We start from the raw sequence: 25,004 nt of genomic DNA on the forward strand, positions 1-25,004 counted from the left end.
TGTGTGCCCGAAAACGTTTAAAAATAATTAGCATTTAATATGAGTTTACTGGATTCCGTAAAAGAACAAATTTAATAATGTCGGAAAAATTGTAAACTTACTCATACGTACAGATTTAAGTGTTCCGTAAACTAACATTATACCTCTTGTATATAAAACGTATAATTTTCATTAAACATGCTCAAAAAATTAAGTTTAATGGATATATTAAATTTGTTTGGTTAATAAAATTTAATGTTGAATTTTAATTCATTATTTGTTCTCGTTTAATTTACATTTTACATTATAAAACTGTCAAAAATTAAATTATATACGGATATCTTAAACTTCCTAAAACATTCAAATAAACGCTTTTATCAACTTACATTATACCTCTTGTTTATGCGACGATAATATTTCGATTAAACCTGCCAATATAAACTGGAATTGTATATATTTTACGTCATTATTTTCGTTTAATTAAATAATTATACCACCGCATACATCTTTATATAACTTCAAACATCCAGTTGTTTTCTTTGAAATTGTTTTTGCTATCATTTTTGAAAATTAAAATCACACACAAGTCCACTTAAGATTCGATTTTATTGCATGTTAAAGTCTCAATGATGTAAAAAAAAAAAATAAATGTATTCTTACAGAGCAAAACATTTCAAAGTTTTAAGCATAAAAGTCACAATTTAGAAAATTACAATATATACGTACGTCATGATCAGATACATATGGAATGGATGCCATTACAATTTCTGATATAGTTCTTAAAAAATACTTAGGTAAAATGTCCAAATTTGGAATTGTGAAATGCACATTTGACTTAAGCAAATGCAGGCTAATACACATTAAATGGAAATAATGGAATCTATATGGACTAGTAGGGGAAAAAAACACAACTGAAACAGACCCATAAAAATTGCTGCATGGTCTGCAAATAACAAATTCTAGTTTAACTTGCGTATTTTCATATACACCATAAATTACAAGACAAAGTCAGTTTTTCTATATAATGCATGTGGATAAAGAAAAGCAATTGTTGAAAGTTGACAATACTGAAGTAATCAATTTTTTTTTACTTATTTATTGGTCACTAAAATACATACACACGCACACACAAATTCTCTTTCCTAGAACATGTATTTTGAAAATAGCATGTTTTCATAGAAACATACATACTACATTCATACTCTATAGTTCATAACTGCAAATAGATAAGAGTTTCCATGAAAACCACTTCAGAGAAGATATATATTAACAATCATATTATATGTAATAGCGTTGAAAAAACCCTATATATTTATATATATGATGCATACAAATACCAAATTATACTAAATTGAATGAACAAATTGTTCAATAATAGGATGTACATGTGCATCTCTAATCTCTAATTTTAAACACTTCATGTGATTTAAAAAAAATTCCTTAGGTTTTTACATTATAATATTGAAAATTTAGTATACAGAAAAGAAAAATACATATTCTAATGACCAGACTATTCAGTTAACATTTTGGAACGTATATAAAGAAATTTTAATTTACACAAACTTCCAATGCAAACAATAATTGATTATCAAAATTTGGCGAAATGGTAAATTTAAATCATGGAAATTCAATAAAATTCTTCTAGTCTATCCTAATAAGGTCTGGAATAAGATCAAGCATATGCATGTACAAAATTTAAAAAAGTTTTGACACTATAAAAATTCAACTAAATCTTACTTATCATAAAAAGAAAACAGTTTCCCCAATATTTTACTCAGAAATGTCTTATCAAGTCTTGTTTATTTCTTGCATCTGTAAGAAACTGACAGGGAAGCCTCACTCGCCCACAAGCAAGAGCAAAAGGATCGGTCAGAGACACCACCTTTCTCTTACTTGGGTATCAAGATCTGCAACTTACTGCCAGCTAAGCCCTTTCAAAATACTCTTTCATTGTTTCCTGCTTAAAATTCACTTTCAATAAAAATTCTTCTAGTCTATCCTATTAAGGTCTGAAATAAGACCTGGCATATGTATGTACAGAATGTAAAATATAGTTATGACACTAAATATTCAACTCAATCTTACTTATCATAAAAAGAAAACAGTTCCCCATTATTTTACTCAGAAATGTCTTATTAAGTCTTGTTTGTTTATTCCTTGCATCTGTAAGAAACTGACAGGGAAGCCTCACTCGCCCACAAGCAAGAGCAAAAGGATCGGTCAGAGGCACCACCTTTCTCTTACTTGGGTATCAAGATCTGCAACTTACTGCCAGCAAAGCCCTTTCAAAATACTCTTGCATTGTCTCCTGTATATTTTTAACAACAAATTTGTTCACTATAGAGCTAATTAATTATATAAGTGAAACTTGTACAAATATGTAGATTAAAATAACTTGAGATAAAAATTGTATTTTTTCCGTAAACTTTCTAGTCTACGCCCAGGTTTCAGGAACAAGCTTTGAAAGATATACATACAAAAAGTCCTGTATAACTGCCTAGATGTCCATAAAAACTACTCTTTACTCAATAAATTATCAAAAATCTAGTCTTTAACTCTCTACTTAGAACAAAAGAAACAAATTATGATAAAATATTCATCAAAATAACCAATTTATATCACTCATATATGTGTTTAGTTTATAATTTGATCTATGATTTTAAACTTATACAAGCCTTTGACAGGGAAGCCTCACTCGCCCACAAGCAAGAGCAAAAGGATCGGTCAGAGACGCCACCTTTCTCTTACTTGGGTATCAAGATCTGCAACTTACTGCCAACAGAGCTCCCTTTAAAAATAAATAACCTCCTATTGTCTTCAGTTCTATTATGCTATAAAGATGTATGCACTAATTACTGGAAATAAACTTAAACATATTTGTAAATAAATTGAGATAAAAAAAAGTATGACTTGGTTACATGCCAATATGACAAAAATTGAAAATCATAATGGCCAAATTTAATCTGTAATTGATCAGCATAAAAAAAAATTCAACAATAAAAAAATACACAATGAATATTCTTTTATATAACAGTATGAGTTGAACAGGTAATATCAGATCCTGTATTTAAAAAAATACCCAGCATATTTTTAGGTTCATCATACTACAACAATACATCAAGCTATTTTGCAATGATTTTACAGTCATATCACATATTGAGCTTTGCAGTTCTCAAGAAGTGTTAAACAACTCTTTCTACATGGATAATAAACCTACATCAACATATGAACCTCTTGCAAGGAACAAAAATTGTCCATGGGACGGAGTTAACAATTTTATACAATCAACAATGTATATGTCAAAATGCTTGCATATCAGTAAAACCATATAATAACTTTCAGCTCAGGTGAGCTAATTATACATGACAGTAGCAACTTTTTTAAAAATCTCAAATGGCCCATTTCTGTTCATTTGGTATATTTTCTGGTTTGTCTCTAGATGATTCATTGTTGGTCCTTATACGTCTTATACTTTGCCTTTTTGAACATTTGGATTTCAGAGCAGAACTTTTGGTGTCCAATTAAACATTCGTCAGAGCGCCACTTTAGAGATGTGATTTCATATATTGTGTCATCTTCCCAATCATTTTCATATTCTGATGACATCATCAAGTACTCGACAAGAAAAACAGTTTCTACTTGTTTCTTTTTCTCCTCATCACAGGAGGTCTTTTGTTTAAATACAGCCCGACAGCCTGTCTATAGTATAACTTCCAATTTCTACAACAAATATACACACATAAATACACATGTTTATACACACATATTGTCTTTAAAAAGCCAACATTGTAAAATGTTCAGGCTTTTCTTTTAAATTCCTCAGACAATTTATTTAAGCATTAAATCATTGTTTTTGGAAAGAGGAGTAACAGGCGTTTGTGCATCATGAAAATTTGTCTGCACACACTATTGCAGTTATGAGACTATATATTTCAAAAAACAAGAGATATTTGTGAAAAACAATTGTCCCTTCTTCCTTGGAGACCTCTACAAAGAAATGAATGAAAAAGCAAATAATTGGGATTTTCCCATATTTAAGGGTCATAACTCTGTCAAAAATTGCTCAATTAGACTCTAAATCAAACTTGACCAAAATATTATTATGATGAATCTGTGTGTCAAATTTCATATCAATAGGAGCAACCTCTGCGTTAAAGGAAATTGTTGGTGGACCGGCCGATCAACAACAGCAATGTAGTATTCCCTCCCTTGTCTGAAGGGGTCATAATAACAAGTATTTACATTTCTGTTAATTCTTGCCTTATCTGCAAATGTGATTTATACATCAAAACTCCTTATTAATCTTAAAAGGTAAGTTAAATCAATAGAACAGTCACCGTATATAATACAGCATAAATTAGAACTTCAATACAAGTTCATGATTTTGGCAGTTGTAAACAGGGACATCTGAACATATGTATGGTCTAGACTCTCAAAACATGCAGTGCATATAATTGGGCATACCCTTGTTTCCTTTGATACAGATCCATTCCTTTCTTGAAAGAATCGACTCTCTCCTTCCTTTACCTTGCATAGACAGGAAATATCTGTTTATTGCATCTAAAATATAACATTGCAACAAAAATTAGAATATTATTTGTAAAGTTTTATTTAAATACAAGAGCGCGGGATCTGACAAACACAGGGTTCGACACTAACTGTTTTATGCATTAGTCCAGCCGGACTAGTGCCTGTTCATTTTAACCAGTCCGCAGGCAATTTTATGTGCCCGTCAGAGCATTACCGTATTTGCCTTATACATAGTATGGAGTTTTTAAATAGCATTTGTAAGAAAGGGGTGCATAATATACACTATAATGTTTTTCTTACAGGTGTTGCACATGTTCAGTTGTATTGTGCTATGCAGTACATAGCAATGAGCTGCGTATTCACTATCTCTGTGTACTAGGTGTATGCCGCCATTACAGATGTTATAAATAGATCTATGCAAATTAGATCCAGGCTATGAGCTACCTTGTTCTTTTCATTGTCTAAGTTCTCTAAAAGTCTGTTTAAAATAATAAGCAATTTATCACAAATTATTTAATGTAATTTGTTGTTGTTGTTGTAAACACGTGCGCTTGTAACCTATTAATTTTCTCGGACATCCCCTTACGGCAAAAAAATAATCAAGTCACCCATAATATCCTGCATACCTCTGTTGTTTTCGCCCGGGAACTCTATAATCACTGCAATGTATCATATGCTAGATAATAAAAATACAGTCAGGGTTTTCCATTAAAATGTCGACAATCACACATTGTTAATTTACACATTTTTTATGCAAAACTTTTTATTAGTTTGACCGGACTGACTAGACAGAAATTTTGTTAATCCGTATGAAAATCTATTAGTCTGTGACTAACAGACTAAGGTTAGTGTCGAACCCTGCAAACAAAAATTTTTATTGGTGTGGTCTAAGTTATTAATTCTTTAAAAAGTTTTACTTCAATATTTGGTTTCCATCATCGGATTTCATTTTTCACTACAATCCTAGGGAAATTCCATGGGAGTATCCATCATGCACAGCAATCTGAAAGTATGCATTCACAAAATATCATACCAAGGCCATACAGTTATATAGTTGCTGATATTGAGATAACTCCTCTCAATACACTCCACGTGTACATTACAGTATAAGCCTGTATAATACAATTAACAAAAAATTTAGATGTGTACAAATGATTGAATATATATTAATATACAAGCCAGTCACAACATTTATGCTTATCAAATATATGTATGTTATGTCTCAGCAATATTACATTCAAACATGCAAAAAAAAAAAAATCAGTAAGTTATACAGAACATCATGAGTTTTAGGTGTGGAAATCAGGTTACAACAAAAATGAAAGGCTTTATCACCCAATTCTTTTATTTATTTTAGCCAAAGCTTTGTAAAATGTTGCGTTCAGATGCAGCCTACTGTTTTAATTCCTGTTTTTTGTCAGAGAATGTACCACATAATCCACTAATTCTTAGCCCCCCCCCCCCCTCCCAAACAAGATTCCAGCAAAACCTAATTCAAAAAACATTTAATCAAAAAGCTACAATAGATTAATCACTGAAAAAAAACATCTGCAGCTTCAATTCAGTCATGAATTTTTTCAGGGCTGGGACGATACTTTACTTAGCAGATTTGGTACAAATCACGATACATGAGATGCGATATGATACATATGATACATATCACGATACATTGCAACTTAATGAAAACATGAATAAGGGCTTAAAATTTATTGAATCTGTCTATGTATTACCACATGTCCAGTGATTTCATTATATTTAAAATGAACGTTGAACTATTTACAAATTACTTTCGTCTTGTATATTCACTACTTTTCATAAACAAGTAATCCGAAAGTTTTCCACACTCCAGATTTAGCTTAGATTTGACAACTTTACGAGATTTTCTGCCATCTTTGTACTTTCATATTAGGCGCGCGGACTTAAAATAGCTGATATATGAAGCTCTGATATTATGGTAAATGTATCGATCCAAATATCGTCAAAGTATATACCTTGATGCACTGGTGTATTGTCACATCCCTACATTTTTTTGCGGTTATATGTTAAATATAGCAAATCAGACCAATATTTTATTGACATCAAATATACTTACATGTACTTGGCTGGGTACACATATTTTAACTTTCTTATTTCCTTTCTTTTGCGATGGATTACTTTCAGAGAGTATTTAGCGATGATTTCCTTCTGCCCCTCCAAGATTTTTTCCTGCTGAAACTCAATCTTTCTCAACTTGAAAAGAGGCCACGATGCTGGTCCTATTCATCAAAATAGTGAAAATAAATCAAAATACAGGCATTGAAGAGTTATTCTAGGCCTCTAAGGGGAATCAAGTCAAGTCGTACCCAAACCGACTTGTATACCCAAGCCGACTCTTAATCAATTGACTTTCTGTGAACTTTTATGAGTGAAAAATGATGTGTCATTGAATGGAGATATCTTGGATATATTTTCCATTTCATCGATTTCAACTGTACTTCTATTTGAGTGTAGGTGTATTTTTATAAAAAATCATCAAAAAGTGATGGAAGCAATAACTTGGGACAAATTATAATAAACATTGATTAAATTTGAAACTTGGGTGTTTAATCATTGCTCCCCCCCCCACCATTCTCGAGTTATTTTTTTATCATTTATTTTTAACCATATGTTGATTTATGCTACATTTAAAAAACACAATTAACGCAAAAGCTATGTAGAAATAAAATATATACCCCTGGTATAAAAAGCAAAGAATTCGCAATGTCAGCAGACACCATCTTGTAAAATTTGACACCTCGCTAGGAAATCCTTAAATTATTTATAATTGTTTCTATCATATCGCTGGTTCTACATGTTCTATGGTATCGCGGTATTTCTGTTTACTTATAGTAGCACGCGCTGAAATTGACATTTGACGTCGGAATATTTTTAGACATTATAAACAGACAATTTAAACATTACTGAGGTATATAAACTCACAAAACATTAGTTTCTGGAAATATTTTCGTATTGATAGATTTTTTGACAAAATAATATAACTACCGCGATATCATAGTCCAATCCACACTTTACAAAAGTTGTTCCCCTTTGCGGGGTCAACCCAAAGGTCAAAAGGGAAAAAACAACTTTTCCCTTCTTTATGCAACCAAATATTTGGGCGTCCTGTGAAGAAATCTCTTAGGATTTAATTTATTCCTTTGATGTGTGGTTTGCCCCAACTTGGGGCAATCAAAATTCACAAAGGAAACCAATTTCTAATGTCAAATGAGTTGAAATGACGAAGTTACAATCCTCTAAACTACAAAGGCTACTGTGAGAAATATATGGGTTTTTCCCCAAAGATGGCGGCCAAGGGAGATAACTTTTGTAAAGTGTGGATTGGTCTATAGGACGGGCTCATAACTGAAAAAGTACTGACCGGCTGGAAATGATGGTCTCTTTAATTTCATAAGGTGTCAAATGGTGAAAAAATAACTTGTGAATGTGGGGGGGGGGGGGGGGTGAATATGGGGGTTGGGGGTCCCGTCCCCAAGCATCTGTGAGTACAAATACTTATACAGGTAGATAATATGGTAATTTGATAATATGACATACCTGACAATATTTATTTAAATGAATATCAATATTAAAAAGTTATGACTGTGGGCATAATCATGTAATTTGAAGTTATTTTTCACTCGGACTATCCGACTAAATGATTACAAGCCAGTTTGGTTACGAGTTGACTGTAATTCTCACAAGGGAAATAATCATGTTCACAAGGGGAAGTAACTATAAAATTACAAGAGCATGTGTTAATGGGACGCTTGTTTATCGATACCGTAATCACCACCATACCTATTAAACAACTGGTACTACTGGCCGGCGAACCTATCTCCAAGGTGCTGCTACATGTAAGAACAGAAGTTGGGGCATAGCTGTTTCGCCATCTTGTTTTTCACGAGCGCTCTACCTGCTTGACATGGTGGTGACTCTTTCTTCCCTTTCGGCACTTGACAATGGTCTTGACAATGGATGTTCCTAAAGATTTCGTCGATGTACGAATCTGATGATTCATCAGTCCAAGAGCACTAAATTCTGATAGATCTACTTCGCTACTTCACTCGACATGTTTATCATCATCATGTTATCTCCAACGCAGCTTGGCGGGTTCAGAATTCTCTCGAATTTTGATTGGCTTAATTTGATTCGCATGCGCGTAGAGGTTAAACAAACTCTCTCTCTCTCTCTCTCTCTCTCTCTCTCTCTCTCATCCTGAATCAATTGTTATAGTCAAATGTTTTTTATTTGCTTTGTGAGTTTTTTTTTTTTTTACTACAAATCAAATATTTCCTTGAAGTGATTAATTTTGTGGGGGGTTTTTTTCGCCGCAAACCCCTTCCACGTACATGTAAGTTCGAAATTCAGAGCTGCAGCAGATAATAATATTGGATGCTTTATAATATTTTGTCAGTTTGTAGACTATCAGTGTATAAACAATATGTTATTCTAAATGAAAGATGTATTAATGGCACATTAATTATCACGTATATTTAATGCAAATCAAACTTAGTTATACTTCAAGTATAAGCAAATTTACATATAAAGATCAAACTAAAATTATCATAGTTATATATTTTTTCTATTAAACTTTATTATTCTTTTTTGGTATATTGTATCTAATCTACTTATACGTGTCTGAAAAAATAATCATTAGGATGTTTTGTGTTTACCGTCTCGAACCCCTCCCATGATTAAATCAGAACATAATATCAGATACTTTGACACATATATAGACGATTTTGTGTATTTGCAATAATGCTCGAGTACGTAAACAACATTTTATTTTGTATAAAATAACATATTATTGACACATTAATTATCATATATATTTCCTGAATACCAGAAACATTATTAAACTTTATGTATAAATGTATTTACGTATGAATGTCAATTTTCTTAAACGAAACGTATAATTTTTTCTATTAAACTACATTATTCTTGTTGTATATCGCATTAAATCTAATTATACTTTATTATAAAATCCAATCAAGTAAATGACATTATATTTTGCATATAATATAACGTTATATACAAATTATATTAAAAACAAGAAATATAATTTGGTAAACGAATCTATAAAATTATATTAAACGCGACTTTTCGTGCAGTGTAAAGTCTTATAGTTTATGAACTCTATATAATTTTACGCACGAGATACATATCCATTCGGAAAAAAAGAAGAACAAAATCAATGGCTATTTGAATAATTGGTTTAGTGGGGTGTTTTGTTTTTATTTATTGTTAAACAATTAACTTAATGATTGGGACTTTGGGAGGGGGCTATATATGATATAGTATCTTTGATAATTTTTCAACCGTGGCATTAATTAATTAAGTAAATTGATTTAAAAATGCTTAGCCCATGTATGCCATGTTAACAAAAAGTTATACTTCATGTAGTTTGCTATATCTCTCTTTTTCATTACCTAAGCTGGGGTGGGGTGTAATTTTTAATAAGCTGGGGTGGGGTGTAATTTTTAATTGTTTTTTTTCCTTTTGGTCAGCGTCCTCTAGAACTTAGACCGCAACAACATTTCACAGCACTGCATAGGCGTCGGAAGCGGGGGGGGGGGCACTTTTTTTTTTTTGCAAAGTTAGACCTAACTATTAGGCACATAGCATCATATATAGAGGGTTCAGCCGCCCCCGCCCCCCCCCCCCACTTTTTCGCGCCGGAAATGTAATTGATCCTAATTTTACCTTGAAAGATTCAGAAGTTGGAGTCATAGGCATACTAGCGCCCCCCCCCCCACCCCCACCCTCGGATTAGGGGGGGGGGGATTTTGGGTAGGTAAAAAAAAATTGTGGAACTATAGGTATACTCCCCCCACCCCCCCCCCCCCCCCCCCCACGGAGATTAGGATTTTCATGATTTTGGGAATGAGGTTTTTTTTCTCAATATTTCTGAGGATTAGTCTAGCCCCCCCCCCCCCCAAGCCACTTTCAATTTGCTTCCGACGCCAGTGCACTGTGTATATGTACTTATTAAAGTCACACTGTGTACTATTATGTATGTTGTAACCTTATTGCAACTTTTGAACTTAGAATTTTCTATATTCATTGAATCATCAGTGATACCGGTACGTAGTACTCCATGACGGCGCAACTCCTAACATTGTTAGGTACAATTTGTAGTTGTGCATACATGTGTAATTTGGATCACATTATTTCTCATAGAAATTTTCTTCTTTTGATCGAACTTTTTGATAACAGTACTTACTAAAACAGTTTAATTGTCATGCAGCGCTTAATTTAAACCATGCACTGAGTATAAGCAATGCAAGATATGAAGATTTCCGAAAATGTATTGAATTTGAGTTTAATTTAACAAATGACATGAGAGAGAGAGAGAGAGAGAGAGAGAGAGAGAGAGAGAGAGAAAGAGAGCAAATCTTTGATATATGGCAAAGTTAATTAGTAAAATCTAAGGGGGGGGTCTTATGCAAAAGAAGACGCTATGAACGCGAATAAAAAAGAAACACTTGAAATTCACTACACAATTATCTCATAATTTGATCGTAATTGCGCTCTTCATGAATCTTTATGTGATTCAATAAATTTTCTAGAATCCTGTCGTCTCGAATCTCCCAATCTGTTGTCTCCAAATATTAATTACAAAAATTGAAATTATGTGAGAAATTTTAGGTGGAGTTTTGGATTTAATTGGAACAAAACTGACATTGGCCAGCAACTATCATTGCCGATGGAATAACATACCAGCAACAATTAGGAACTAACCATCAGTGGACAACTTCAGACACGCTATACACAGCGACACATACCATCAGCGTATCTGAGATCCTCCGCCACTAATTAAACTATCCACTTTTATCAGTTTATCTTTTACCCATTTTAGATGAATTCAGAAATGATATACTAGTACTGTAAATCAGATTTATATCATATCGTGTTTATATATTTAAGCTGTATTTTGTATATTTGTCTAGTTACTATATTACAGGCACGTAGCATCGTTTTTGAAAGTGGGGGGGGGGGGGGGGCCAGACCCATCCAAAAAATCTTGACAAGCAAAAAAAGGGAAATTTAAAGTTTTCCAAAAATCTTAAAAATCCTAATCCGTGGGGGGGGGGGGGGGGGGGTACTTCAATTTGACTACTCATTTCCTAATTTTCATACCAATTTTTTACTAACTTCCAAAAAAGTGGGGGGGGGGGCAACTCCATTATAATTCATTTTTTTATATGTAAATTTTAAAAAATTTGTTGCTGCGATAAAAAGTGGGGGGGGGCCAGGCCCCTCCTGCCCCCCCCCCCCCCCCCCTGATGCTACGTGCCTGTATTAAAGTCATAAGATAATGGCACAGAATTATTTTTTTTTGGTAGTAAGAGTGCCCGTGACAGTCATGTATTCTTAGAACAACTTGTCTAATTCATAATCGCCAACTACTTCCGGTGTAGCAACATGGCTCAGAACTCGGAAAAAGATGCCCCAGCTTTATCTTCCAGATTTGCAGAGTTAAACAAGTTTGCACAGAATCAGGAATTCGCAAAGGCATTAAAAGTAGCCAACAGAAGTAGGTTTTGTTGAAGAATAATTGAATTTGCGGACCGGTTTGACATTTTATACGCGAATTTTCTCTTGGCATATGTTAGGGTGTTTTATCCATCGATATAGTACTACAGTATGTCTACATGTAGTTGTTACCTCAGTATCACGTCCGTTTGTTAAATTAGACTTAGACCAGTAGTATAGATTGGCAGGAGAATACTTTATAAGGCTGGATTATTTTAAATTCCCAAATTTGATGCAAACTTGTAATGAATATCTGCTAGTTGTGAGAAGCATTTCTTTTGCTATATCATTTATTTTTTGTTGACAGTTGTTAACTGTTTGAAATAACAACAAAACGTTGGCCCTCACGATTTTATATTCTTGCAATTTGATACAAATAACGGGAATTGAATATGGACATAAAATATAGAGGAATCTACAGCATCACAGGTTTCTTGTTGCAGTAAAATAATCATCGTAACAGTTATTTAAGTAACTATTTATATTTCTTCAATTTACTGTTTGAATAACATTAATCTAGATGTAGTTCTGTAGCTTCTGGTCTAAAAAAAATTTGGATGGATGACTTTGTAGCTATAAAGAGTTGATAATGCATGAATTGTTCAAAGAATTTTTGTAGAAAAACATTTAAATTTTTTTTCAGTTGTGCATGAGTTTCCAAAGAATGAAACTGGTTTTCAGTGCAAGGTTGTTTGCTTGATCAAACTAGACAAATTTGAAGATGCCCTGACCCAGATCAACAAAAATAAAGACTTGATAAGGTATTTTATCTTAAGTGTACTAAGAAGTTAATTAGATTGTCATAAAGATGTATCATTACAGTATACGGTAATAAGTTTAGACCAAGGACAATTACCGGTACATGTATATTTACTGGTACTGAACCTGATGCATCTGTTTTTTTAACCAACTTAAGTCTATGCGTGCATATTTTACATGTATTCTTTATAATTCCTTATCAAAACTTTTGTTGTCAAGACAAAGATTGAAAGAACGACTTTTAGAACACATTGAAATGCAGAATATAATTGTAAATCTAAGTGGTGTTTTTTCCAATATTACTGATTTTTAATAACCCTTGTGTTTATGTTGAATTCTTTTTGTGTTTTTGAAAGTTCTGTAGCTTTTGAGAAGGCCTATTGTGAATACCGGTTGAACAGGACCCAAGAGGCCCTCAGCACCCTGAGAAAGATACCCCAACCTGACACCCGTGCCAAAGAGTTGCTGTCTCAAGTGGTTCGTAGAATCTTCATTTAACTTTCAATTTTTTTATTGTCATTGAGCATGACAATGATTTAGATTGTGAATAACTGTCAGATATCTAAATGACTAGTACCCCAAAAAACCCATTGTCACAATGCTGTTTCATGGAGAACTTGAAATTAAATTTATTTTTGAACTTTATCTTCAATTTGTATATGGTTAAGTGGTTTTAAAATTACCTTGTTTATTAAAAATAAAAAACCAATAGAGGTTAAAGATGCTATATAACACTACTGTCTTTTTTTTAGCTGTATCGTTTGGAAGAGTACCAAGAGTGCTATGATTTATACAGGGATGTCATCAAAAATTCAGAGGTGGGACTTTTTACATGTACATTCTGGTTTTGCGATCTGTAACAGTTTCCATTGATATCAATTAGAGGGATAACATATTGTAAACACAATCTTGTAGATAATAGAGAATAGATCTTAGCATTGCTCTTGTGTGCTATGATCTATTTAAGGTGGCTCTATACACCCACAGTTTATTCCAATTTTCAATAGAAGACCACAAAACATATACTTATCAAATATTAAAATGACGATAGGGATACTATAGGTATTTTTAAAGAATTTTTTAATGTTTTTTCGTGTTTTTGTAAAATATTTTTTAAAAAGACAGCTATCAACAAATTGAGAGAAATTATTTTGTCATATGATGGATATTTCCTTCGGACACATAAAAAAAATATAACACTTCTTAACATTCAAAAATGTTATTATTGCAATTTTTTTTAGTATTTCCCCAAAACATATTTTTTCATATTTTCTTACTCTGTTGACAAATCATCTGAAAAAGTTGCTTGATGTTATAAGAAAATGTATTTTAATAAATGTGACATAAAAAATTGAATGAAAACCATTGCAAATAAACACAAAAAATATTTTAAATTTTATTTGGTATGAAAGTTCCTCATGTAAGGGTTATCGTTCCTAAGTCCCAAGGCTCAAACACCTTGGGGACTTTTCATTTCTGAGTTGAAGAAAATTTCCTTAATATAATGTTGGAATGATAAATACATACATATTTCATTATAGACTTTGCCCTGTATAAGTGAATATATTCGCTTTAATGCAAAACTAAGTCAAATAAATAAAGGGGAACATTGACTAGGCTAATAGGATTTATGTATCCCAACCTGAGAGAAATTCAAAGCAACCCTCTCATCCCCGTTAGGTGTCAATATTAATGTGCATTAAAGTATATTATAATTGAAATATTTTCACCTGTTTAGAATCTTTCTTTCACGGTATTCAACCAAAAAATACGTTTTAGAAATTTTTGGAAAGTTAAAAAATTTATTGTTCTCAACGGGAATCGAACTCATGACCTTCTGGTTTGTAGTGAACCCACTAACCTACTGCGCTACGTTGTAACATATCGATGATGCTAAAGAAACTCTCTAAAATTTATACTTGATTTTATTGTTTATTTCGATAAATAATACCACACAACGTGAAGGTGTCACATACTACATTACTTGTAAGTAATGAATTTTCCAATTATCAAATTAAATCTATCCATTTCACAAATATTTCAAAATAACGGTTCCCATACAATTCACCTCAGTTTAAATCAGCCAGTACCGGAAATGCATGCTTCCAGATTTACTTTTTTGCGTACTGCGTCATCAAAAAGTGGTGTATAGAGCCACCTTAAGCAGAAAAGAATCCTATTGATTAGAATATATATGTTCAGAATTCATTTACTTTTTTAAATCTTTTAAAAAATCTTTTTTGTAAAGGATGATTATGAGGAGGAGAGACAGACAAACCTTTCGGCTGTCATTGCTTCACTGCAGCTATGGGAGAGGAAAAATATTGTAAGTATATATGGAGGGTTTGAGGCAGAATAAGATATGTTAGTGTCATGTCTTGTCAACAATGTGACCAAGAGTAAATACATGACAATTTAAAAGATCAGTTTCTAAATTTTCATTATACATTTTTGGTTTCAAAGGACAACCCTGGACTAGAGGAGAACTCGTATGAGCTGTGTTATAACATGGCCTGTTACCTGATTGGCCGAGAGGACTACAAAGGGGCGGAGCAGAAGCTTAAGAAGGCAGAAGGTACGCCTCTTGTTTGAGTGTAAAGATGCCGTACATAAATGCGCTTTGTGGGCCCCTTCTATGTAATGAAGAGATTTGGCAAATATAATGTAAACCAAGTTTTATTCACTTGCGAAATACTTTAGTGAGGTTTGCAAGAGCCTTATCGTTGCGACTTTTTCTCACTCCAAACTAGTCATCAAAAGTATCTGGTCACTTGTAATTTTTTTTTTACCACATAATCTTCATTTTGATCCCAAAAATTAGTTACTTCAAACTAATGTTTTACAATATGTGAATTATGAGCCCCCTCCATGTAATGTATGTAAAGCTGCAGTACATATATATAATGAATATGACACTATTTCCATGTATTGACAGCTTACTGCAAGGAAAGTTTTGAGGATGATCCTGATGTGACGGAGGAAGAGATCGAGGAGGAACTGGGAATCATCAGGTACATTTACCAATGGACTTTATTATATTTGGCCATCAAGAGTTAGGCCGCAGCCTCACTATACATCCTCCTCTTACCGTGAAGCCACAGAGGCTAGCTTAGTTAACATCAATACTTATATTTACCTACATCATCTCAATTCATTTTATCAGGGCTGCCTATAATCTTGCCTCAACTTTTGAAACCACCCCTGTGGTTCATGTATCATACACTGTCAGTGTGTATAGAGACTTGCTAAATTTTGAACCCATTATCTGCAATATACATCAATTCCTTTTGTAAAAGTGAGAAAAAGATGGAATGTGAGCTTGTCCTAGTTTTATGGCCCCTGAGCGAGTTCTTAAGTTAAAAGAAAGTAAAAGAGGGCTACTTGTTTTTGCTGCTCATTGGATTTGGGGTTAGGCTTTACAAACTTCCTGGCAGTGCAGCCTGGACTTGGTCCTCACAGTTTCCTCATCCGACAGAATGATAGTTCAAGATATAACTAGCAGTCTACATTGTTGAATGTGGCATTGCTTTAATTTTAGTTGTGATTTATAGAATTAAATTGAATTCGCTTATTTATAGTAAGAACAGGTAGTTGAAATAATATCAGTTATAAATTTTATTTAAATATACAATGATGTGGTATCATATAAGTTTTGGGATTTTCTCTCCCATCAGGGTTTTGTTTTAGAATTTTCCCCCTTAGGTAAATTTAGCAAGGTCTTTTTTCAGTGTGTCTAATTTTAGGTATCATTTATTTTCAGGGTTCAGTTGGCATTTGTTCTGCAAAAGCTGGGTAAAAATGAAGAAGCTCTTCAGATATACAACCAGGTTCTAAAAAACAGGTAAAAGCCAATAAAGGAAATATTCATTATTTCACAAATTCTTCTTTGCATTTAAAAAAAACAGTTAGAAATGATAAGAGTTTTATATTGCATTGCTGTTTATTGTATCATGACTAACTATTACAGACCTGATGATGTAGGACTGCTGGCAGTAGCTTCCAACAACATTGTCACACTGAATAAGGTAAAGTTACACACAGGCTAAAGATTATCATTTATAATCAAGTTAGATTAAGCCAATTGATACTTGACACTTTGAAGAATTATAATTATTAAAGGTACAGTTTTAGAAATCTTCTTTATTATTTGGAATTATTAAGTGAAATAAAATTAAGTACACGATATTTTCTTTTCTTAAAAAACTAAAATTCATTATCATTCAACATAAATTTTAATAAATCTAACTAAAATGAAACCAAGTAATACATGTACAGTGTACTTACCTTTTAAGTAAATGCAGTATTACTCAAGATAAGTTATAGAATTTTCATTCTAAATTTTAATTCCATGTACCGGTAATTAAATAAAACTCTGATACTTGATGTTAAGAGAATATATTATTATCGTTCAAGTATTGCATTAGATTTGTTGTTCTGTAAACAGGACCAGAGTGTATTCGACTCTAAGAAGAAGATGAAGCTAGCTACAGGCGATAACCTGAAACAGAAACTGACGTCCCGACAGAAGTGTTCCATCAATGTCAATCAGTGCCTGCTTCACCTGTATACAAACCAGGTAAATCACATATATCAATCAGTGTCTGCTTCACCTGTATACAAACCAGGTAAATTACATATATCAATCAGTGTCTGCTTCACCTGTATACAAACCAGGTAAATTACATATACATGTATCAATCAGTGCCTGCTTCACCTGTATACAAACCAGGTAATGTACATGTATTAATTAGTGTATACTTCACCTGTACACAAACCAAGTAATGTACATATAATGTACCACCTCATCAGTACAGTGTACTTTGAAGTAAATACTGGGTATATAAAAATACATAAATTTGGCAATGGGGTCCATTAGTGCATCCATACATTTACATTACATTTGTGAATGTATGGATGCATCTTTCTGTTAATTTTTTTTTTTTTTTTTTAAAGATTAGGGTCCCTTATGTTGAGATCAATAAAAATTCATATATCAATGATATCTGCAAAAAAAAAGCATAAAAACATCTTCAGATTAATATCAGGTGAGAAATGATTATAGCCCCACCATTTTAAAAACCCAAATTACAATGTACCTTGAAAAAAAAAATATAAGACTGTTGAATGGAGTGTTTTGTTTACCTGTAGGGCGAGCAGTGTCATAATCTAGCTGCCCAGCTGAAGAAGCAGTACCCAGACATGGCTGCCCCTGTTCTGATAGAGGCTGCCCAGTTTGTGAAGGAGAAGAAAGCTGAACAGGCCCAAAAACTTCTCAATGTAGGTGTTCTTCTACTTTTATCTCAGTTTTATAACTTTTCCCAAAAATCTTTAATATTTTGGATGTATTGATTTTATTCTTATGTTTTTCAAAATTTAATAGTTTTGTTGAAATGAATATCCTTATGTACTTACATTTGGTTTCTTTGCAAAAAGAATTATACATGTATTGTTTATAATACATTGTTTATACACCTACATGCAGTGTGAATTTGTTGTGATCGAATTATATAAATTCTAATATGCCATTTAAAAAAATATAAGACAATATTGGGAATAACACATTTTAGATTTCCCTAATTAAGCTGATCATGGCTTGGCATAACATTTACTTTATGAATCAGCAACACAGACGAGATTCTTATCTTTTTCTATACTTCAACAGGATTATGCAGCCACCCACCCTGACAAGGCCCTGACCACCAAACTGGTGATGGCCCAGCTGTACCTGACCCAGGGTCACGTGTACGAGGCCTGCGAGTCACTCAAGGCCCTGGGGGATCTCCGGTACAAGCCAGGAGTGGTAAGTCAAAGCTAGAGCCAAGTTTTTATCTTTCTGTGAATACATTGGAAATTTGTTTGGGGCAAATTTAAGTGGGTTTTCAGTTTTAAAAGTGCATAGAGATGTTATTTCAGGGATCTGATTTTACCTTTTAGAGATTGCCATGTTTCCTAATTAATTGGGAAATTTAGTTGGTTGGTTAAGCTCAGGGTACCCACAAATTATAATAATTTTACAAAATAGAGAAAAGTTCAGGGCTATCGTTTACAGTGGGCGTTTTTTATTTAGAATATAAATGTAAGTTTTGTATCTGTAGGTGTCTGCCTTGGTGGCACTCTATCTGAATCAAGAGGACAAGGAAGCGGCGTCAGAGGTTTTGGTCCAGACTGTCAGCTGGTACAACAAGAACCAGGTAGGATTGGCCAAAGGGGAAATTTTTTTTCTGTATGTTAAATGAATCAGGTTTATGAAGTGGTATAAATCAGTACATGTACTATCACTATCATTAACATGTAACTTACATTTTAAATTATGTAAATCATTTCGAGTGTATAAGCCGTGCATTAAATCAGTGGCTTTGAGACATTCACACTTTCATAGAGAGCTATGTATATTAAAGGTAGTTTCCTGGAAAGGAATGCGTAGGAATTAATAGATGAGCTATTTTCCTACTTATAAGAAAATATTTTCTTAAGTGATTTTATTGTGAAACAAAAATATTATCATTTGTGCTTGATGTCTTCATTGTCATGTTTTCCTCACTACTGTAGCCAAAGTCCCCATCTCTACCCATGCTGATGAGAGCTAATGCCGATTTCCAGTTGAAGAATGGAAGTCCTCAGCAAGCAGCCAAAATGTTGGAAGAACTTAGGAAGTAAGAATTCTTTTTTTTTCCTTTCTGCTATATACTGTATATGTACGATACAATATGCTTTACTTTAAGCGACTAGTAGACTGTTTTCTCTTAAAATTATTCAAATCAATCCAAGGTTTATTAATGAGTGAGAACATAATTTAAGGTTCTATTGAAGTTTAGGCAAAAATAAACTACCAATGGAATTTTATTTTGACAGGAAAAAGCCGGATGATCCCAGAATATTGGCCCAGCTGATCTCTGCTTACTCCCAATTTGACCCAGAAAAAGCTAAACTGTATCCTTATATTCTATGTACAAGTACCTATATATATATCTATTGTACTCGGAATTGATTTCCTAAAGATATAAGTTTATATAACGCAAACACTGTTTCAGCTGACAAGTATTTTTTTACAATGTACACATGTATCTAAGTTAACTTTTCATTTGGTGTTTTTCTACACTTCTTGAGAAAAACTCTAGAGTGTTAGTTTAATAGAGACTCATAAAGCATGCACAGTGGGTTTTTTTTTGTGATTTCCTTAACCTGCCATCAGAGCCAGTAAGGACCTGCCCTCGGTGGAGGAGATTGCCCAGGACATTGATGTAGATCAGCTGGAGACCTCCTTCAGTACCCTGGGGCCCAAGTACATGAAGAAGAAGACGGACGCCGCTCCATCCCCCGGACCGTAAGTCAGGACACTTATATCAGTATGAATTACTTCGTATTAGAATGTGCTGTACAGCATGGTTACTTGCTTTACTTTTGAGTTGTTTCTCTTTAATTGATATTACTGTTAACATAGTGAAAGGCCAAAATTGAATTATGTCGCTAATCTAAAATTATATTAAGGGATTGTATACAAGGAAATCTTTGCCTCCATTTTATATTTGCCTTCATTGACAGTGGGGCGAATATTTAAAACGGATCTGGTTGAAAACTGAAAGCTACTTCTCTTTAACCCTAACTATGTTAGGTCAAATTTAGATTTAGTGATATACTTTGATGTACAACCTTAAATTGGCCAAAATAACATGAGGCAAAAAATAACCCTGATAGAGTAAATCCTGGTGAATATGTGAGTGTGTTTACTCCATGCTTTATCTGGTTTTCTGTCTTTATAGGGCTGGTGATATGGTCGTGCAAAAGAAGAAGAAAAAGAAGAAGAAGGGTAAGAAATGTTGAAGCTTTAATAGATCTGTTTACCTGTTTGAGGAGCTTATGTCAGCCCAACAGCCATAGAAAATAACTTTTTAGAAGAAAATGATTAGAATAAATGACTTTAAATACAGTCACACCTGCTGTTACGGCCACCTTTAATCAGCGGCCACCCGCCATGAGCGGCCAGTTTCAATCCCACACGTTTAGTTTTTACAGATGCTATTACATGTAATTAATCTGTGCAATAGAGCCAAAATGAATATACTCGTTTTTCTTCATTAATTTGAAACCTGGAATATGAGGCCACCTGTCTTAAGCGGCCAGTTTGTCATTGTACCACAAGTGGCCGCTTAAAACAGGTGCGACTGTATGGGGTTTTTTTTCTACAGTAAATTCCTAATTAAACAGTGATAATAGATATTTTCATAAAAACATGAGAACCTATCCTCACAGATTTTAAGATTTCGTCATTATTTTTCTGTGAGCTTAGAGCTATATATGAAGTTAAAAAATTAAGGTGTTAGCAATTTTATATTCTCACCAATATACCAGTATACAAAACAGGAATCAGAAACTTGTGTAAAATATGAATCGACAGTTACTGTACTTTATGCATTATCACATGTTGGGGTTTTACAGGCAAGATGCCAAAGAACCTTGATGCTGAGCTTGATCCAGAAAGATGGCTTCCTCGTAAAGAGAGGTCATATTACAGAGGAAAGAGGAGGGATAAACGCAAGGACATTGGTATGTTCATTCAGACAGATTCAAACCAATAGCCTGTAGGAATTTGCTATAATCTAATTGTTTTACTTAATTAATGCCAACTATTACCATTTTATTTACAGGTAAAGGTCCTCAAGGAGCTACTAGTGGGTTGACTGATAGTTTGTAAGTACATTTTCTACTTTTAACAAGGTTTATTAATGTTTGTACCTCAACACAATATTGATCATAAAAATTGTGAATTTGTGAGTTATTACTGATAATTTTTTTTTAATATTTTTATCAAATATTCTTTATATTGGTATTCAAAAGAATTAATTTTAAACTTGTTAATTTGATGCAGTAATTACAGTGGTATATTTGATTATTTTAATTTGTACCGATGTCAGAAATAATAATGCTCATAAACTTAGAGTTAATTAAGATAACCAATTTGTTTGTTTCATTGACAGAGATGCCAGTAAGACTCCTGGCAGTGACCCTAATTCCCCCCGCCCAGGCACCGCTTCCTCCCCTAGCCCTTCGGCCCCTTCCCCTGCCCCTGCCGCCCAGGGGCCCAGGCAACAGAAGCCCGCCCAGGCCCAGAAACGGAAAAAGAAGGGGGGCAAAGGAGGAAAATGGTGATAGAGAGAGAGACAAAAGAAAGAAAATTGTGACAGAAGAGAAAAGCAATAAGGAATCAAAAATTAAAGAATTAATGTTCACAAGTTTATAACTCAACATCTCTTTGTGTGTGCAATTTAAATTTTTCATTGTTTTCAAAATTGGGCTAAATGTTGTCTGTATTTGTATTGATCTTGGTGCAAGAATTTGTTGTTGTTATTAAGAAATAATTGGAGATCGAGTACACATTTATTTATTTGCATTGAAGAATTTAATTCAAAACAGAATATTGATTCTGTACAAAATAATTAATTTGAAAAATCATGTTATGAAGTTATGAATAAAAATTTGATCATTCTGATAAACTGTTATCTATGACAATTCCAAAACTTTGTGTTTGCCATATATAACATAAATGGATCCACCGTTCTCAATAAGCACCCGTGGGCGGTGGAACAGGTGTATCTGAGGCACTATCAGCCTCTGTAGCTCACCCTCGGGGGACAGTTCATGGATGTTGTTAGACTTGTACCCCGCAACATAGATATTACCTTCCCTGTCGGTGGCAATGCCGCGAGGGAAAGACAACTCTGGGTGATCATACTGGAACACAACTGCCCCTTCCTTTGTGATGCAATAAAACGAGCCGTCATCTGTTGAGTCGGTGTACAGAATACGATTTGGTTCAGTTGGGTGTATGTTTTCGACTCTAAGGCCTTTCACTGGTAGAACTGATTTCCTCTTCATCGTTAGGTCGTCATCCACTTTCCAAAGTTCCAGATGTTTCAAGCAGGCAACAAGAACGTATTTTCCAATATTAGTGACTCCGTAGCATTCTTGTTTGGTAAAGTGAAACTTTTGAACGACAACGGCATCGTCCAATTGGAGTAGAAGTAATTTTCGTTGCTTCGGAAATGAAATTATGAGCGTGTAACCGACACTTTCCGTGGGAACTTCCACCAAGTCCCAGGGATTTCCCTGTAAGTCCTGTATATTCAGGGAGTCGTCATGGTTTCCATTGTCATAGTAGGCGCGGATCTCACGGCCGATGTAATCCGCCAGAACGAGGCGGCCTTCTATCGTCGTGGCACCAGTGATGGTACTGCTCTGAAAGCGTATGACGAGAAATCCATGCTTTAGTTTCCGATGCAAGACTTCCGATCTGAATGTTGTTTGGGGAGACTGGAGTTCGAGTTTCCTCCAACTACCAGAACTCCGAGCGAAAGGGATCTCCGGCTTAATTCTAGAATGCATTTCTACTATACTCCCCATTGAATCTAACTTTACAATAACGTCATTGAATCCCACGTGAATTGAGCTGTTCTGCATGATTGCAGCCCTGTGATGCATTTTCTCCGCCAGAATGTTAGATTGCAGGCTTATGCTGGGTAGTTCAACGAATAACTGCACACTTAGTCCCTCGCTCAGCAAGAGCTCTAGAAGACGTTTGTAAAACAAAAGCGTTTCTCGTTTCTTCTCAAATATTCCGATTTCTGTTTGAATTTCAAACTCCTTTTCCTTTTGTTTCAAAGATAGTTCATTGAATAGTTTGTTTTCTAGCGAGTTCAGGTGGTTGGTTAAATTTTGCCTCATATCTGAAATTGAGCGTTCGTCATCCTTGCGATACTTCGACAGATCGGAGAGGTTTTCGCTTAGTTTGTCGAGCATATCCACCGCCGTCTTTTCCAAATTCTGCAATTTCTCCGCCATCTCTTGCACGAAGTCGCCGTGTCGGATATCGTCTGCTTCGGATTCAGACGTAACTAATCCGGGACACTCGCGATGATACAACTTCCGGCAGATATCGCAAGCCGCCACACCGTGGTCATCGCAGTAGAACTTCAGTTTCTTGAAAGCATGGACCTCGCAGAACGCCGGCATGTACGCGATATCGACGTCATTAGCTACTTCCTTAATTTTTAGGACGCGGTGAATGTCGGGAGAAGTCAGATTGTTGTGGTATGACACGTGCTCACTACACAGAGACTCTCGGCAGTAAAGGCACCAAGATTCGGATGGCGATATTTTTCCTGCTCGCGAGCAAGGAATGCAAGTTTTCATATTTTTCCTGGCGATTTTATTTAGAAGAAAGTGATTGGTTGGCAGTAAGTGGGCGACAGTATTGGCAGAAACGGTAGCTCTTTTGCCAGGTTGATATTCTTTGCACACGGGACACCGGATTCGAAAGGAGTTGAATTTTCCCTTAAGTTTCTGGAAATAATCTCCAATGCAACTTTCGCAAAATGTATGCAAGCAAGGCAGATGTTTTGGCATAAACAACTGGTGCTTACAGATTGGACAGACAGTTAAATCCCCTTCGTATCTATACACGTCCTCCCCGCTTTCTGGCAAATACTGGCGATACTTCATTGAAGGCGACAAATGGTTATTTTCATGCTTACCGGTTTCCTCTTTAGCCTGATTGCTTCTTTCGGCGGCGAATTTCATTTTCATAGTATCTTTCTCTTGGCGTACACGGTCAGTTTTCTTGACTTCGTTGTCATTCGTTTCACTATTTTCATTTCCATGCAAGTTTTCGCTTACCATCATAGACAATTCAGAACCAACCTTTTCGCCGGTTTTCAACGTTTTTATGCTAGCGTTGAAAATTTTTCCATTTCCCAACTTTTTGCTTTCATTGGATGGGTAAGACTCATGTTCTTCATATTTATTTTCACTACCACCATAGAGATCTTGCTGCTCCTCTTCATCCGGGAAACTTTCAGCAGGTGCGTCTACTTTTCCTCGTGCCTTCACCACATCCGACATGTTTCATGCCCATTGAAGCTGTGCCTGCTATACCAGGAACAATTCAGTCTTGTTAATTCTTCAAGAAAAGTATCTTGTTACATAAGTAACGACGAACCGGGACATATTTTTTACTTTGGGAAATATTGATGAGCTGATAGTGTTAAACCTGTCGACACGAGATCCAGATAAGGACATGACAATATGCCTCTCTATAAAGGACCGTTAGCTACAGACACCAATCTGTTTATTGATCCTAATCATGGGTTTTGTCCTGAGGTTTTTTAACACAAGTCTTTACGTTTAAA

General features: G+C 34.4%; 2 protein-coding genes and 1 long non-coding RNA gene across 3 annotated transcripts; 1 reads left to right on the forward strand and 2 right to left on the reverse strand.

Annotated features, from left to right (window-relative positions):
• Positions 1-566: 566 nt before the first annotated feature.
• Positions 567-8,405, reverse strand: LOC128182557 (uncharacterized). The gene is made up of 5 exons (XR_008243431.1): positions 8,326-8,405; positions 6,602-6,764; positions 5,427-5,512; positions 4,444-4,539; positions 567-3,699 (listed from the first exon to the last, which is right to left on the reverse strand). It is a non-coding gene; the product is annotated as an uncharacterized LOC128182557 (long non-coding RNA).
• Positions 8,406-11,911: 3,506 nt separating this feature from the next.
• On the forward strand, positions 11,912-21,986 carry LOC128181575 (signal recognition particle subunit SRP72-like). The gene is made up of 20 exons (XM_052850030.1): positions 11,912-12,064; positions 12,707-12,824; positions 13,179-13,299; positions 13,575-13,640; positions 15,071-15,148; positions 15,286-15,397; positions 15,758-15,833; positions 16,583-16,663; positions 16,790-16,847; positions 17,267-17,398; positions 17,971-18,099; positions 18,485-18,622; positions 18,918-19,013; positions 19,372-19,475; positions 19,675-19,752; positions 20,015-20,146; positions 20,583-20,629; positions 21,259-21,366; positions 21,468-21,510; positions 21,798-21,986. The coding sequence occupies exons 1-20, from the start codon at positions 11,953-11,955 to the stop codon at positions 21,967-21,969; spliced, it is 2,001 nt and encodes a 666-aa protein (XP_052705990.1). The 5' UTR covers positions 11,912-11,952; the 3' UTR covers positions 21,970-21,986.
• On the reverse strand, positions 21,917-24,792 carry LOC128181574 (uncharacterized). Its single transcript, XM_052850029.1, has one exon. The coding sequence runs from the start codon at positions 24,715-24,717 to the stop codon at positions 22,321-22,323; it is 2,397 nt and encodes a 798-aa protein (XP_052705989.1). The 5' UTR covers positions 24,718-24,792; the 3' UTR covers positions 21,917-22,320.
• Positions 24,793-25,004: the final 212 nt, after the last annotated feature.

Source organism: Crassostrea angulata, chromosome 4 (assembly GCF_025612915.1).
Source record: "Crassostrea angulata isolate pt1a10 chromosome 4, ASM2561291v2, whole genome shotgun sequence".
Lineage (NCBI taxonomy): Eukaryota > Metazoa > Mollusca > Bivalvia > Ostreida > Ostreidae > Magallana > Magallana angulata.

Excerpts from the sequence above, each read along its gene's own strand:
- LOC128181575 (XM_052850030.1), top strand. The coding sequence starts at position 11,953 with ATGGCTCAGAACTCGGAAAAAGATGCCCCAGCTTTATCTTCCAGATTT. Across the intron at positions 16,664-16,789 it reads AACCAGGTTCTAAAAAACAG|ACCTGATGATGTAGGACTGC; the intron begins GTAAAAGCCAAT and ends TAACTATTACAG. Across the intron at positions 19,014-19,371 it reads GCTGGTACAACAAGAACCAG|CCAAAGTCCCCATCTCTACC; the intron begins GTAGGATTGGCC and ends TCACTACTGTAG.
- LOC128181574 (XM_052850029.1), bottom strand. The coding sequence starts at position 24,717 with ATGTCGGATGTGGTGAAGGCACGAGGAAAAGTAGACGCACCTGCTGAA.